Genomic DNA, 17,026 nt, shown 5'->3' with positions numbered 1-17,026 from the left:
TGATGTCTGTGATTAAACTGTCAAAGAAAAACGATCTTTATTTTATTACAATCGAAAACAATTCAAATACGATCCACATTCCATTCAATTGCGAGTATCAGTATACCAAACGAAGTAAAAAGTTGAGTATTAAAGTGAAGAGCTCTCACAATATAACGTGATGGAAATTATTCAAATAATGTGCCAGTCGAGCGCCACATAACTTGTGTTAGTCCGATGATAAAGTACTCGACGGTACGGACACCACAATGTAAATACAAACGGGACAGACCGACTTTGTGAGCCTTTGAACCGAACTATTTGCTTTAGTTGTCATATTGATTCTATATATACTTTTATACTACATACATACGTTAATAAAATCACCGCGTTTTTCCCATTTGGGTAGACAGAGACCTAGGCTACGATATTTATGGACTTTCATAATATTATTGATTGTAAATGTCTGTCTATTTGTTTGTCTGTCTGTTACACCAAAACTGCTTAACAGATTTAGAAAAATTTTTTTTGGAGATAGTCAAATAACGCGAACATGCATTTAATTCTGGTTGGGTTTGACGTTTTGGCAGGTTACACTGGGCATGGTCGCAGGCTGACTGTAATATTGCTTAATAAACATACAACACGAAAGTTTCAAAATTATGAAATAACGCATATTTTAGAAAACAATCCTAAACAGTATCTGAAATATAATCGGAAATGTACCAGTCATCTCGTCTAGAACCGCGTGGGTCAGTTTTTCTCAAACATCTCACACATAATATCAGTTTCTCATTGCCTGTAACCGCACATTGTGGTCCGAGGTCTAGTGTGTTATCTGTCGCTATCCTGTCGTTATCAAGCTTCGTTCACTAGTTAGACCTGACAGATTTCGTGACCGCAACCCGGTGGGACCACAAGCGTCATCACAGTTAAGGTAGCTCTGTTGATGTATGGATTGGGTATCATTTTCGTCGTCATTGTCAGCTCTTTCTAGCTACTTCAAGACAATCGTTTCTTTTTTATACATTGCTATTTTCGATTGCGTTATCTGCTTCACACTAATGAGAAGACTGGCTTTGTTTTACTAGCATTTGTTTTTAAAATTATTCGCAACGGGCAGTTTTCTATTGTCGACCTGCCGCATTTACTACAATGTAGGTACTTAACATTGACGAAATAATTTTCCAAGTCTTCCTTGCAATAATAGAAAAATAGAGTTTATTTTTTGTCTTTAGTAAAAATCTATTTGGTGATTCAAAATGACATGGAGTTTCTTAGCCATTTCATCTCATTGGTCCTACCCAATTGGCGGTAAATTCAGTAACTGCACTACAGCTGTGCACATGTAGTTTGTAGTAAAATTTATATACACACTGAAAACACTTGTTGTTATTATAATAGAGTGTTTTAATAGAATTAATTAATGTTTCAACCATTAGCGGTGTTTAAACACGCCATTACTACCATCAACGGATGTTATAATGAGCTTAAATATTAAATTTGAACTTATATTATAAATCTGGACGTTTGTTACCATAGATGTATAGCTGTTTGAACAATATAGCTTACTCGTATGGTCAGTGGTATCACTGGCCATATGATAGAAGTCTATTTCATTTAATTTGTCAATTTCTTTTGACGAACACAGATTGTAGATTTTAACATCCATGCGTTTTTATTAAATTCATTCAATTTTTAGTAACATCATCAAGTCTTAAATAAACGAGAATCGTTGAAATAGGTTCACCCAGTAAAAATAGACGGATTAAAAACCTTCTCTTTTAAAAGTCTGTTAAAAATAGTTACCAACCGAGTTTCAACAAACCAATCTCGAAAAAGAATCGTTTCCGATTCTTCAAATACATAAGAAATAGTAGCACTATTAACCGTTTATAACGCTATAAATCAACATTGATCGACAATAATTCAATTTTTAAATTGGCTCGAATCGATACTGATAAAATAGAGTGGTCTGGGCCAGACGTACGGGGGCCCCGCGCTCGGGGGCCGGGCCCCACTCCACTCGTCAAACAAATCATAGCGAGCTATGAAAAGCGCCGTGTCAGCAAATCACGTTCAACGTTAAAATTACTGTTTAATACTTGTTAGTTAAGTATGGTTCGATACTTCTACGGATAGTTATATACCGACTAACATATGTTTCTTATTTCTATAAGTTTTGTACCTTTGTGACAATTAAGTTGTTAGTTAGCCTCTTACTTTGTTTCGGATCTAAACCCCTAAAAACCGTTCAATCGTAACAAAGTCAAAGTATTAGTGGTATCTTGACCGAATGATAAAGCAGTCCAAAGTATTTCAGATATAATAATCGTATTTTCCCACGATAGAGAGCGTCGTGTAAGTGAACTCCCAAATGGCAACTAGTATACCAATCTCTCACCACCCAAAAAATAAACCAGCGTGAAAATACAAGGAGAATCGACTCGATACAGCGAAGTCGAAACCGCAAATCACGTATTACTTCAACAAACAACCCTTAGGAATCTCGATGAAATCCGTGTCCATCTAAATTATACTTTATTGTTAACACCCCTGAGTTCATTCTCGAACGAAACGCGCCGACGAAAGGCGCCCAAATGGAAATTGATTCGTCTCGAAACGTAAGGTCGTAAGCGACAGTACTAGCCAGTTTGGGTTGAGCCGCCGTTGGATGGAGGTTCCACCCTCGATGGTGTGGTGGCGCATGTGTGCGGGGGGCGAGGGAGACCAGCTTACAGTGGCGGTAGCGGGCGATGTGTTACGCTATAGAGGGGCTCGGTACTGCCGAAGTGGCGAGGGTGTACGATTACTAACAGTAATCGCCTTGATCCCAATGAAGTTGGTAACAGACTGCCGTGCCCCGGGCACTTTCTTAGAGTACAGCGACTGTAGATGCGACAATGCCTTGTTTTGTACCTAATTTTGTTTTGTTATTTTGATTTTTGTTGGGCATTCGGTCTTGAAACATTTCTGCTGGGTAATATGTTTCTACAATTAACAAAACTTCACATTATTGTTTTAAGTTAACTGTAATACGTTTGTAAGACAGATACGAGTTTTGTTCAGAGCATCGAAAAAAATTGTACGCTTATAATTTTCCAATTAATATTGCAGTTTAAATATACTTTCTATATAAATTAACAATACCGTAATCCTTCTTCCAAATAATTCCTCTATTTCAACGACCACTAGTGTAGCAAATCGTAAAACAGTTTGACACGTCACCCGGGACATTTCAAACGTGCGAACTAAGTCATGTCATTTTATCGGAGTCTCTCGCTCGCACTTACACATTGTCACATTCCTATGATTCTTTTGATTATGACGTAGTTCGCACGTATGTAACGGCCTGAGTATAGTAGTCAGTTTCTCAGTGAGGCTGGTGATGTGTAGGTGTCAAACTATCTGTTACGCAACGGTAACATGTGTCGGGGGCGGCCGACTGTAATGGAAATCCGCAGACGTTACACGCGAACCGCGGCTCAAGGGACAAGCGGAGCGAGGAGCGGGATAAATACACCATACGGCTACTACACTCAGTGCCGGTGTCATGCTTGCCGGCACACCCGCGGCATTGCCGATTCAGAAGCCGGCGGGTTATACATGGCTTGCCGGCGTTATTTGTTTCTAAAATTCGAGCGATTCATTTGAACATTTGACAGATCTGCGCGGCATGTGCCGAAATAATTATTTGTGAAACGCACAAATATTTTTTCCGTGTTACAATCGATTCCATGAGCTTCCCATGCAATGGTAACAGAGGCAGTAAGAGACGCCTTTACATTTGACTCGCTATCGCTCATAACTTGCGCTGTTCGGTTCAACCCCGGCCTGCAGAGCGCCGACTCGGCTCTGCCGCCCCCTGCCGGCTCTACCTACCGATATAAACAACAAGTGCCGCACACACAGGCGCGTTCGTTATATACGCTAATTTTGACTGCCTCCGTGGCGCATTGGTTTAGGTCGCCACGCCGATACCACTGCGTCGCGCGTCGGGAAGTCGTGAGTTCGATTCCCACACGGAGCAATTATTTGTGCGATCCACAAATAATTGTTTCGGGTCTGGTTGTGCTTTGTGTCCGTTGTTTGTATGATTGTAAAAATCCACGCGACACAAGAGCGATTGTTAGTGCGGGAGTTGTCTTAAAAAAAAGAATAAAAAAATTAACATCGACTCTACGTAGAGACGCATCATAATACCAAACAACTTCTTGACCGCATGAGGTAATACCAAACTTTATCTAAATCGGTACAGCCATGAAGACGTTAAGTATTCGACATAACTGCATTTATAATATTTCTAGTTTTCTGGTCGCGACTCCGTTCGCCTAAACCAAACTTCCAGTGTAAAAAGATCTAGTTGATAGCCTAGGTTATAAGCTACTTGTGTACAAAATTTTATCTAAATTCGCTCAGTAGTTGTATTATAAGTTAATTCTAAGGTAAACACTATACAAAAAGAGTTTAGCTACCTTTGGGACGAACTCTAAAAAATTGGTGTTACGTGATTAAAAATCACTGAAAAAGTTGAAAAAGTCACGTAATTTGTATAAATAACTAAACGATCTCTCGATAGTTTTCACGTTTCAACTCAGTTTATTTATATGTCGCATTAATTCACTAGAACAGTGCTGACTGCCATTCCAACAGCTGCTGTGAGTGTTACTGACTGATTGACAGACAACTCACTGTAAATATCTAACAATATAATCGTATAAAATTTGTCTGTTTGAGCAGTCTAATCTCAGGAACGACTGGTCTTATTTGGGAAATATTTGTCAAGCAAAAGGCTGGCTGACTAACGTTGACGTAACTCAGTTTAAATTCTTTAAATTTGCTTTGCATTTAAAACCCATTTTACATTGTGTTATAAGCTTTCATAAAGCATTGATTTTGATGGCCAATATAAGAAATATCCATAAATAAGACTTTTATTAATTAGAAATTAATTAGGGTGTGTTATGTTTGCTTACAACAAAATAATTACATCGACTTATACATAACCTTTCTGCAAATCACATCATGTACCATTGCAAAAATGAAACAATAATATAACATTAAGATTTGACAGAAAAAAAGAAGGAAATGTCTTCAAAAAAACTTATTTAAGTGATATTTAACAAAATAACAGACAGAGCCATGCGTATTAACTAGTGGTAAACAAAATTATATTTAGACAATCGCCCTCCGTATTCTAATCGTGGCCCATCGCGTAAAATACATAAAAATACTTATTTAAAACATCTTTGACGTTTGATTAGACACACGTGTTGTCGCCGAGCCAAATGAAAAGCGTTACCAACGTTAATTGTATTCGAAAGTATAGAAAATAATTAGTTTTTACGATAATAAATATGTTTTTTTTATGTCTTGTGTTGATGTGGAAAGGTTATAATGATAATAAGTTATTTAATTTTGATATTATTTTTTTTATTGAAAATGTTGATGAAACTTAATCCGTTTTATTACAAGAACTTGTTATTGTCTACATGTTATTCGGTATTTTGATAAAAGATAATACCGAATTATATTTAATGTCTAGTAAATCTGTAGCACATCGGTACTGCATAAGACGGTAAATTGCTTTTTTAATTGGTTTTTTCGTTGACATTGTGGGTCGGGCCCAGAGTATTTTGGGTTTTTGTCAAGAAATTGTGAGGCCTACGAAAGTTAAAATTGCAGCCCTCTGTGCCTGGGAGATGTAGTCGTACTGCACTCATTGTGACTGAACACTGTTCTAAACTGAAGAAATACAGCGTATTTGTTTAGCGCATCATCTTGCTCACTATAAACAATCTGAACAGTTGGTCAGTTCGAATAAAACTGGCCGCCATGTTCAAATACTGACCAGGCTGGAACATTATAATTTGGACAGCTTCCTCGTCACTATAAACAGTCTTCTGCACAGTCGGCCAGTTCCAATCAAACTGGCCCCCATGGCCGAATATTGACAAGGAGAAAAACATCCCTAGAGCACGAGCGTCCGAATTGTTTGGTATTTCGTCGAAACACGAAAGTTCATTTCGTCGAACACAGCACAAAGCGTTACTAGGAAATGTTTTACAGTCTTTACACAATCGACAGTGGAGAGCAACTCTGTCCGCTGCTGAAACTGTACCCGCCGTTTCTATGGAAACGAGAATATTTGTTAAACGAATACTCTACAGTCTACAGTACGTACAAGCTATTTCGATGTATTTTATTTATTAACTTACCTAGCCCATATTGTTTATTTATTTGTAACTCACAGATCCGCTCACGAATTTGCTTTGCAATGCTTTGTTTTTTCTCTCTCAATAAAAACCTTTCCCGTGTCTTAAAGACAATTTTAAAAAAATAATAACTTTATTTAGTTATAGAAACAACTTGGGATCGTAACGATGTAATTCTACATTTATTGTCAGGTTTCAATATACGCACAACTTTTATGACTACCTTTGCTTTCCGCGTGGCAATTGATGTAAACATCCATTTTATATTAAACTAATTTACATCTTTAACATAGAAATTGTGTTAAAACTGCTAATAATTTCAACTCACGATTCTTCCTCAGATATTCACTCTTTATACAATTTCAAAATGTTATATCAATCTAGTAGTTATCGAGTTTATCGCGCTCACACAGACAGAACAACGTTTTATAATACGTAGTGATAGTTATTTCATATCCACTCACACACGCGCGGCGCCTCCCAATTAGCGAACGAGACAAGGGTTGTCCATAGTAATACACCAACTTATTGATTTGTTATATTAGTTCCATAGGGATTTTAAACATGAGTTGTACTTGTAAAAACGTTTACGTTTATTTGAACTGTTAGGCACAACTTCTAAGCAGTGCAGCAAACCTTCTTAATAGGTATTTGCAATTTTTGATGCCAAAATTAGATCAGAATCAGTTAAACCACAAAGGGTATAACTTTTAAAATGTAACTTTCGCTTAAGTGTTTTTTTTATATCTAAGAGCTGTAACCATTCAGTAGAGAAGTACGTATGTAAGTCAAAAATTAATGTTAAATTGTGAATACATTCTTTTGGGAACCCAACTAAATATAATACATCATTATATCATAATATAAGCGCATTATTAATGTACAAACAGAAACAATCAATCATATTAGGTAACGTCAAACACAGTAACACTTCAACAACACATCGCGTCTACACGACATAATCTACGTCGACGCAGGGGGTTGACTTCTCTCAACTCAAATTAGCGCTTCAGACTGAATTAATTACCGTTCGTCGCTTCGGTGGCAACCCTCGCAGGGCTGCCACCCCCGCACTCGTTCGACGCGAGCTTTTCACGTAATTATGAATTATGTACCGGTTGTCGGTTCTGTATTCTATAAATGCTATAACATATTGATGTGTGTAGTTTTTACGTTTGTACGTCTGTTGCCGAAGGGGTGGAATGAAAGGTTTATATTTATATTAACGATGTGGACGAACTATCCAAATTTGGACTCTATTGCAGCGCTGTAATGTTTTTCAACAATATCATCAATATAATAACACTATACAATGGTCTTATACGGGATGAATATTTAAAGAATATTGTACAATATAAACCATAAAAGAACCTAAATAATATTTTTGCAGCACGCTTATATTGTGCAGCATTATTGACCGTGTACGGGCGGCTTTACACCAATCTTGGTTATGAGCAGACTGAAGTGAAAAACTTAAGTAAAATTTACAATAAAACCTTCGTCGTGAATCATACTGTGTGAACTACTGAATCGGTATTAACACTGTTTTTGATAAAAAGGGTGTTACGATTCAGCAGTTTTCAACTTTTTCACGAACACACATTTTCGGCGAGAGAAATTTCATTATGTGTATTGATCTTCCATTTTCTTGTAATATTCTTTTAATTGTCCAGACATTTAATAAATGATGTTTTTATTGTTACAGGTAAATACCCAGATTCTCCTTTACACGGTAAGGGCAAATTCGTTGTAGAATAGAAAGAGACAACATAAGAACAAAATCCTCCAGTGTTGTTGGTTTTTAAATATTCATCCGTGTCTATTAATTTTATCTTTTAATACGATACGAAGTCGCGTTGCCATGTGATACAAGAATATTTTGAAATTCGCCTTTTCAAAATTGTTATTTTACTATCATTTGAAATTAATTGTACTACTACTTTTTCCATCCGGGTTATGAAAGTATCGGGATAGAGAGTGTATCTTTGTGTTGTACAAACACACGCGAGACTATAGACAGCCTCTGTGCTGAAAAGTTTCAGTTAAAGTGACCGTTTACCCACTATCGGCTACCGACCGAATTTGTATGAAAATCCGCTCAGCGCTTCAAGTTTATGTCGCGAAAACTACGGTCATCTATTAATTTTACATGAGTAATCTTGCTCTTATCAATGACATAGTACCGGCTTTACTAAATCGCGCTACTGGTCATCTCATTTAGGCATGCACTGAAAATGTTATAGTTTCAATGAAACAGTATGTTTTACCACTGCTGATGTATATAATACACATGTATTATTCATATATATGTGTCCAGATAGTTAGAAATCATATAATAAACGAGTGGAGCGGTCGGCGCGCGCGGGTCAATTGGGTCCGTGCCCCGGGACCCCGAGCAATTGTCTAAACAAGTTAGGGTTATCGACGTACACACAACACACATATATACGCGGAACTGTTCAGCTACTTCCATCACTAAGACTTGAGTTCGATTACCAGGTCGTATTTTAATCATAGTTTCGGCCAGCTTTGGTCAAACTTTCATTTAGGCTGTCTTAACATGGTGGGGTATTTGAGCTGAGTATCATTGTAATATAGAATGCACGTTTAAAGTCGATCGATAGTTGTCTTTTCTATGTCAAAAACCTTTGGATGACTGAAATAAGTTAACTTTTTTGAAAACTGTATCACAATTTTTGTCTTTTGTCGCGCGTTTGGTTAACAGATTGAGTCAGATTGAGAACCTCCTTTCTATAACGTGGTTCATTTATTCATTAATTCATTCGTAAGATTTGTGGTCAACCTAGTGTCAAAGTTTTTCAAGGCCTTTGACATGGCTTAACGACAGTAATCTTAATAGACAACAACCATAACCGAGTCTTTACGTTTTCTCCAAAGCACAGAGATACTAAGGCTACCCATCTATAGAATGTCCCCGCGAAAATTGTTTAACCCGTCGTTATGAGCGCACTTAGCTGCGAACGTCTCAAAAGTGGTTTTATATGAAACTAGCTGACCCGCGCAACTTCGCATGCGTCACATAAGAGAGAATGGGTCATATTTTTTCCCGTTTTTGTAACATTTTAACGGTACGTGGTCGTAGCGTGATGATACATAGCCTATAGCCTTCCTCGATAAATGGGCTATTTAACACAGAATTTTTCAAATCGGACCAGTAGTTCCTGAGATTAGCGCGTTCAAACAAACAAACTCTTCAGGTTTATAATATTAGTATAGATTTCAGTAAAATAAAAAATCGGGTTTAAAATCGTGATGTTTCTCGCGTCTATGTGCGTTCAGCTTTACAGTCGTAAGTCATTTGCGGTTGACACGTTAATCTGTACAGAGCGTGGTCAATGAAGCTTGCCACTGTGTACGTCGAGTTACATCACTCACATACACCAGATCAATGTACATACATAATGTATGTACAGACACTCACTGTCGTTAACGTCCAGTAGTCCAGGCTTGTTAGTAATATATTAATTGTAATAAATTACAGTAGCTCACAAGTATTTAGGTACTCGACAAAAATGAAATAGGATTATTTGGACAGGATAAAGAAAACTTAATTTCCACCTAGGCTACATTTCTAGATATTTCTGAAATTGAAACACGAGCATCTGCTGCTATCTTTAGTAAATTACCTTATTTTCTTAAAAGTAAATATCAGGCTAGTTAGTGTGTCAACTAAAAAATCACATGAAGGCTGAAAAGGATTGTAATATGCGAAATCATAGGCCTAGTCTTCCAGCAGCTTTCAGGACCTCTTATAATACTATGAAAATTCCCAAAAAATACTTAAAATATGGTTTTAGAATGTTGACAACTAAAATTGAAAATACGCTACTATACACTATACAGGTCAGTGTGTACTAGGTACATGTAGGCAGTGAGTTCTATTCTGGTTAGTGATGTCCAGCAATTGGTGGAGCAATTGACCCGCAAGATGAATGTGCCCCGCGCCACGCAGTTACGGCGACGGGTCGCGGTTCACTTGACGACCATTCACAATGCGATCTGTAAGGCTTGAGCACAATGTGTCTTCGTACCGACAAGATTTGACACTGTCCAACGATAGGTTTCATGAGAACATGTTTCATTATGTTATTTAATACTAAGGCCCGACTCCGTATGGGTATAGTACAATTTTATCTCGTTGATTCTATTCCCGTAAGGGCTTCGATCCCATCGATTCCAAATAGTTGTTCCGACAGTGACGATCGTATTAAAAAGTTAGAATTATTCAAGTTATAAATAAATATTTTTGGGCAACTCACACACTGTCATCTGATTCCAAGCTAAGCAGAGCTTGTAACCAAATAACTGATAAACATACTTATATACTTCTAAATACATACTTTTATAGATAAATTAACATCCAGTTAGTTTAGTTGTTCAAAAGTTATGCGCGTACATACATTTCGGATTCTAGGATTATCATTCTACTCCATCTTTTGCCATCGTGATAAAATCTGTTCGAGCCCTTTTTATATTATAAATCCGTCCTATTTTCAGTCTTATGTCATGAAACAACGGTGATTCTGTTTCTACAATTACTTCTATTTATTTTTATACGAATTCCCCATTAACCGGTGATTTAAGGTGATTTTTGATTAAACCATACCTACAATAGATCAAAATATCAGTGGCCAACATTCTTGACTTTATGCAATTAGGCAGATAGCAAAAACAGCTTAAACTACTTTAATATGCATTCGAAAATTATGACTTCAGTTTTTAAGGCTTATTATATTCGTAGCAAACTATTTTCGTATTTATCTTCAATAGTGCTAGTATTCTCATCACATAAAGCGGTTAATCACAATGAAACGTTTCACACCTGATGCTTGGCGGAATATAACGAGAGCAGGAACGTTACCAAAATTAAATGCCTTTGTACTACGTGTTTGGCTTTTTTTGGTGCTTTCAAGCACTGTTCCAAAAGTTTACAGTTTCTCTTTAGTCATTTCAACTATTTTGGTTTCCTAAAAATATGTAGCGTGTATCATTTATAAGCAATACTCCACTTACAGCCAAAAAACACTACCTTTGTGGTCCAAACAGCTTTTTTCTACGTATAACCGATTTTGATAAAAAATTACATGAATATAGAGATAAAGTTACTTATTTTTAACACTGCTACTCTCTTGTCTGTACTCTACATTTTCACAGCACCAATGCTGAACTGATTTTGATAAAATTTTACGTCAATATAATATAGTTTGCAACCCGAGATCAGAAACTAAATACCTTATGTTCATTATTTTTCAAATAATCGACCTTTAAGGGGCCAAAATAGGGGATGAGATTTCGTTCGCGATGACACGACGCTAATTATAAATTTCAAGTTTTGTTTTAAAAGTATGTCTTTCCCGTTACAAACGCGGTAACTAACAACGGATGTGTAGTTAACAGGCGGTCGCGTCCTGTGTACTACGAAACTGTAAATATTTAACAAGATTTATGGAAATTCCTCTATAGAATGGAATAAATGCGCGTCACCGTTTAGATTTTTACCTTTACTAATATTTGTGTTCTAAAAGAAATTGACTATATAATTAAATGGAACTCACTGTTTACGGCCATCAGTAGAGAGGCCATTTTCCAACGAGACCTTATAAAGGAAAATATGTTTTGTTAATGAAAAGTGTTATCTTAGTGTAGCGTTTAAAGTAGGTAGGTATCTGCATCAGATAAAATCGATTGAAGTCTTTGGAACAGTTTTGTTTCTTACTTTAAACTGTAACAGACAAATAAACAGACCTAAATTTCGATTTCAGCGCCTGTTGTTTTCGATAAAAACTGCAAGAATTTTAAAAATACTTACTAATTCTATATTTGTGACAACGGCTGAAGAAAATATAGGTTTTATCTCAAGAATAAACCGCCGGCGAACATAGTTTCTGTATGAGTGTGTACCAAGCCTTTTCCTTCATTAACGTAGTGACTTAGTCTCGTATATGGCCGATGCTCAGGGGTCAATCACGAGGTCCAGATCGTCGACCACTCACAACCTCTAACAACAAACACTCTATATACATAAATATGTATAAAACATACATATTAGAGCTGATTGAAAACTTTAAGTAATATTATTAAGGTTGATTTTTGGATGGCTTATCTTTGATCTGATTTTACGACTGTAAATTTGATACTTTTTTTAAAGACACGCACTAAGAATTGCTCTTGTGTCACGAAAACATACAAACAACGGACACAAAGTACACCAGACCCCAATTTGTGGATCGCACAAATAAATGTCCTGTAGGAATCGAACCCACGACCTCCCGAGGCAATGGTAACGGGGAGTTTTCTAAGGGATTCCTTCGGCAAATTTAGAATTTGCCTGACGGTAGAATACTCCTAAGACTAACTTTTAAAGTACCTTTATTGACGGTAAACTTCTGCGACCACCCGGGGGTTGGAGGACCAAAGATGCTATTTATACACTTGTTATCTAGTGGATGAAATAAATAATGCATATAAATAAATATCATTGGACAACTCACACACGGTCATTTGATTCCAAACTAAACAGAGCTTGTACTATGGTAACGAAATCACTCATAAACATTCTAATATAGCTACTTCTAAATATATACTTAAATAGATACATTAACAACAATTAATTATGTACGATTAAATAGAAAAACCTACATATTCAAAGTCTGTTAAAAATACTACATTTGGGATATGCGCACGCTCATCTATTTACGAAGATATAACAATACTAAGGGATATTTTAAAATAATTTCCGTTATTAATAGTAAAAAGGTAGCACATCTGCTATCAATCATGAGTCATCATAATTGTATCCAACAGTTATTAGGGTCTTCTCATGGTTCACACATTTTAATTAGATACAGTCACATGTGTCTAATAAATTATAATATTACATAGGAAGAGCCAGGTGGCAAAGCTATCCGTGGCTGCTTTTGCTGATCATGATGGTTTTGCATTTAGTTTTGTATAAAGGTAAATTGTTCTGCTATAGACTTCTATATGGCCTATTTTTACATAAAGTAGTTTAAGAGTAATTTTAGGCTGCTGAGCATTTATACACGAATTTCTATGGGACACTGCACAACGTCGTGTGAAGCAAAGTTTTCTAAATAGACTGCGCGATACCGATTCTACGTAGCAGGAAGTAAAGCCTTATGTCTAAAAGTCATTAGGAAACTTAAACTCAAACCCCCTTCATATTTAATACAAAAAAGTTTTTTTTATGTTTCGAGCTGATGGTAAAACGGCTTAAACAACTGCCTCCCATTTTAAAACAGTTGTTGCGTCATAAAAAACTGTCCGTATCCAAACGCGTAACTGTGATGTGCCATCACATGGGGTTGGCACCCCACGCGCCTTTTACAATCCCAGGCTTTAATTATGTTCACACTTTTTGTAACCAGAATTAAGCAATGACTTGCTATGTACGTTACTAGTTAATTAAATTGAAATACATCATCTCATTTCTAATTTGCTATTTTAAGCGTCTTACATTCATATTACTCTGCGTAAGGCGTTCATAACCAGATATTAATACGGTGTGTTGGAGGTTAAGGAAGTTATGACTCAGATATCTTAGAGATGGGTGGCTGCATTGGCATTTAAGCTGAACGTCTATGTGTTTCGGAGGAGAAATGTTAAGTTACTGTTGAGTATAGCCAGCTAGTTTACAATCGTAGGTAGAATTTGGGTCTTACACCCATTGCCTTATCAACGAAAATGTCAATGATCCTAAAATATTAATTTAGGGTGATTCCACCTGTATTATACTTAATATATGCTGGTTTTGAAAATTTTTGACCGACTTACATCTGCTCGCGACCAAAACCAAGTAAGTCGGTCAAGTTATCTAAAATTTTCACCGCACTTGAGACCCGTTTGACATCTTATTATTAAGTGTCCAAGTTGCGATAGTTTAACCGCGTAAATCATAATATGGTGTTTTATGTTTTAAGTATTCTCCATGCACTCTTTCTTTATTAATTTTATTTGTGTTTGTCTCCAGGTGTAAGCGCGAACAAGATACCGAAGCGAGCGGACATACCGCCGAACAAGGGCGGGCCCTTCGCCGCGGCGCTGCGCACGCTGGCCAAGAACGCGGGGCCCGACGTCAAGGACGGTGAGTCAATGTAGCAGTAGACCCTTTACCAGACGGGCCCGTCAACATGAACCAATACGATATAAAGACATTTTTCAAATAGATTACTCGGTATCCCTTTGAAGAAAAGTAGACTACAAAAGATTTGTTTAATTTTTGAAGTTAAAGAATTAGGTAGGTTTTGAATTACTGTAATGGTTTTCGGTTAATTAATTTTTAAAGACATTTGGAAACCTTTTTTTGTGATAGAATGACTTTCTTAAGTATTTCGTAGATTGACTTTACAGTCGGATGGGAAGACATTTTAGGACGTCTATTGTTTGAAATATAATAAAATATAGACTCCAAATCTTTAGAAATTAAACGCCTGGTAATTTTCTAATAAATATAAACTCTTTTGCAAGTTTCTAACTAGTCACATAAGATTACCGATATATCGAGAAGCATCATTTTTATAGAAACCATTGTCGTAATTCCTGTTCACGGGCCGCGTCACCAGCTCATCCCTTTTTCTTTTTTTATTTCTTCTCAACAGTATACACTTGTTGGGTCCTATACTTGTCCATACGTGTACTTAACCATGATCTATTGTCTCGCTAGAATTTAGTTTTACGCACACACATACACATACACACACAAAACATTGTGATGGTTGACCAGGGTAAAAAAATACTTAGAACATTTTTCCTCTTGTCAATCTGTTATTCGTACGCTTGTTATAAATATATTGTAAATGATGGATTTTGTATTATATTATAAGTTGTTTACCTACACTTGGATGTGGAGGGTTATGTGTTTAAATTATAAATGTTTAACCATTATTTCTTCTTGTTATGTTATATTATGTTTTGTTGCGTTTAGCTCTTATACACGTGTCTATTTCTAAAATACATCAGCCCTGTCCTGTTACGTCTTGACAACAGCAATTCAATTTTTTTTTTGCTGTATCAAACCAAAATGGAACTCTTCAAAAGGGGCATGTTTGCCCATTTTCAGTACTTTCATGCAAACAGTCAATTTACTGGTTGAAGCTGCTATGATCACCAGTTCCTCAATTACTGAAGAATCAGTACATAAAATTACACTGAAAAAGTGTCTTCACGTTTACTCCTCTCGAACACTTCTATAATTACTTATCTCAAAAGTATTTATGATCCCAAAAATCATCTGAAATCTTTTGATCTAGATATCATAATGGACCAAGTTTTCAATTGGACATTTCACCAAATGACACCGGCCTGTCTGTTCACCTCGTTAATATTTTTAACCTCCTTAACAGCTTTTGATGGGTTTATCTCGAAAATTCACTGTTTTGGAACGCTCCCCAAGAATTGAGTTCAATAAGTTTCGTCTATTTTCTTTGAAATCTACCTTTATTAATGTATAAGAGCTAAACGCGTATACATAGCGTGTGTGGTGGCTGACGAGCGAGTGATACGATACAGGCGCGGCCGCCGGCTCGGAGCGCGACGCGAAGGACAAGCCCCCGCCGCAGCCGCCCAAGCGCGCCTCGCCCCACCACCTGCAGAGCGGCTTCCAACCTTACAGGCCGGATGACAGGTAAACAAAACACTATCTCCTATTCTTTCTAGTGGAAATATACTTTTGAAATCACAGCCTTCCCAATTTCTTCCAATAGAAATTCGATCTCAAAAATGTCGTCTTTTTAATTTTTTTAGGGTAGACCAGTTTTTCTTGGTCCATGAGGTGTGGCGTGAGATTGCAAAGCCATGTTTCCACACTTATTTTGTTTTGAATCAGTCCATATTACCAAATTAAAGTCCATAATATTGTACAAACTTAGTTTAGTTCCTCAAAAAACTGCGTGAGAGGCGAATGCTTTTCCATAAGATTAAAGTTTTTATTAGAATATCGGCAAGAGGTCGTTTTCGACACAGGAAAATTGTGACCCTATAACGTGTTATTGAGTGAGGTTATTGCAGTAGTGTGTACAGCGGGTCGTGTTATGTGTTATAGACTGGCGCACCCGGCGGCGACGTTCCCTCTGCTGGAGCCGACGGCCTACTCCCCCTACGCACACCCTAGCATATACTCCAGCGCCGCGCTACAGTACAGGTAAATATACACACAAATATACACACATCTAGACAATGCTATAGTTCACTTCTATGGTAGCAGTAAAAGATTTGGGTCTGAAGAACTGAAACTATTAAAACATGCGACCGGTCGTATCGATGGATCGCTTATACGATAGAAACCATCGTGGAAAGTTTTAAATCAGTCATCAAATAATGAATTTAGAATATCAGATGGATGTTTGACGATGTGTTTGTCGCGGCAGGCTAGCGGCGGAGGAGCAGATGTACCTGGAGCGCGTGTTCCGCAGCGGCGTGGGCGTGGGCTGGCTGCCGCCCTACGCGCTGTACCCGCCGCTGGCGCCGCCGCTGCCGCTGCACCCCGCGCACGCCGCGCACCCCGCGCACACGGCGCACTCCGCCCACGGCGCCCACGCGGCTCACCACGCGCACCACGCGCACGCCGCGCATCACCCGCACGCCGCTCACGCGCTGCACGAAGAGCGAGATAAAGAGCTCGCGCTGCAGCGGGAGCGAGAGAGAGAGCGGGAGCGGGAGAGGGAACGAGAGAGGTGCGTAAATGACGATATTCATTTTTGTTGAAACTCATTTTATTGACGATACAGCGAGTATTTTTATGTTCTTTAGCCAGACTAGACTTTTTTCCTACGAGACTACTTCTGCTTTACTTC

The 17,026-nt window shown here is 37.6% G+C and overlaps 1 protein-coding gene across 1 annotated transcript in view; it reads left to right on the top strand.

The window, feature by feature from the left end:
• Window positions 1–17,026, top strand: part of px (MAP7 domain-containg protein plexus) — a 182,321-nt gene that overhangs the window by 164,163 nt on the left and 1,132 nt on the right. The window contains exons 19-23 of the mRNA XM_076129511.1: window positions 7,900–7,926; window positions 14,206–14,319; window positions 15,744–15,858; window positions 16,276–16,374; window positions 16,601–16,906. Coding sequence (XP_075985626.1) covers window positions 7,900–7,926; window positions 14,206–14,319; window positions 15,744–15,858; window positions 16,276–16,374; window positions 16,601–16,906 — 661 coding nt within the window. The remainder of the gene's footprint in view (window positions 1–7,899; window positions 7,927–14,205; window positions 14,320–15,743; window positions 15,859–16,275; window positions 16,375–16,600; window positions 16,907–17,026) is intronic.

Source organism: Anticarsia gemmatalis, chromosome 22, assembly GCF_050436995.1.
Source record: "Anticarsia gemmatalis isolate Benzon Research Colony breed Stoneville strain chromosome 22, ilAntGemm2 primary, whole genome shotgun sequence".
In the NCBI taxonomy this organism is placed as follows: Eukaryota; Metazoa; Arthropoda; class Insecta; order Lepidoptera; family Erebidae; genus Anticarsia; species Anticarsia gemmatalis.
The sequence above is the reverse complement of the archived record's forward strand: the minus strand, read 5'-3'. Positions and strand labels throughout refer to the sequence as shown.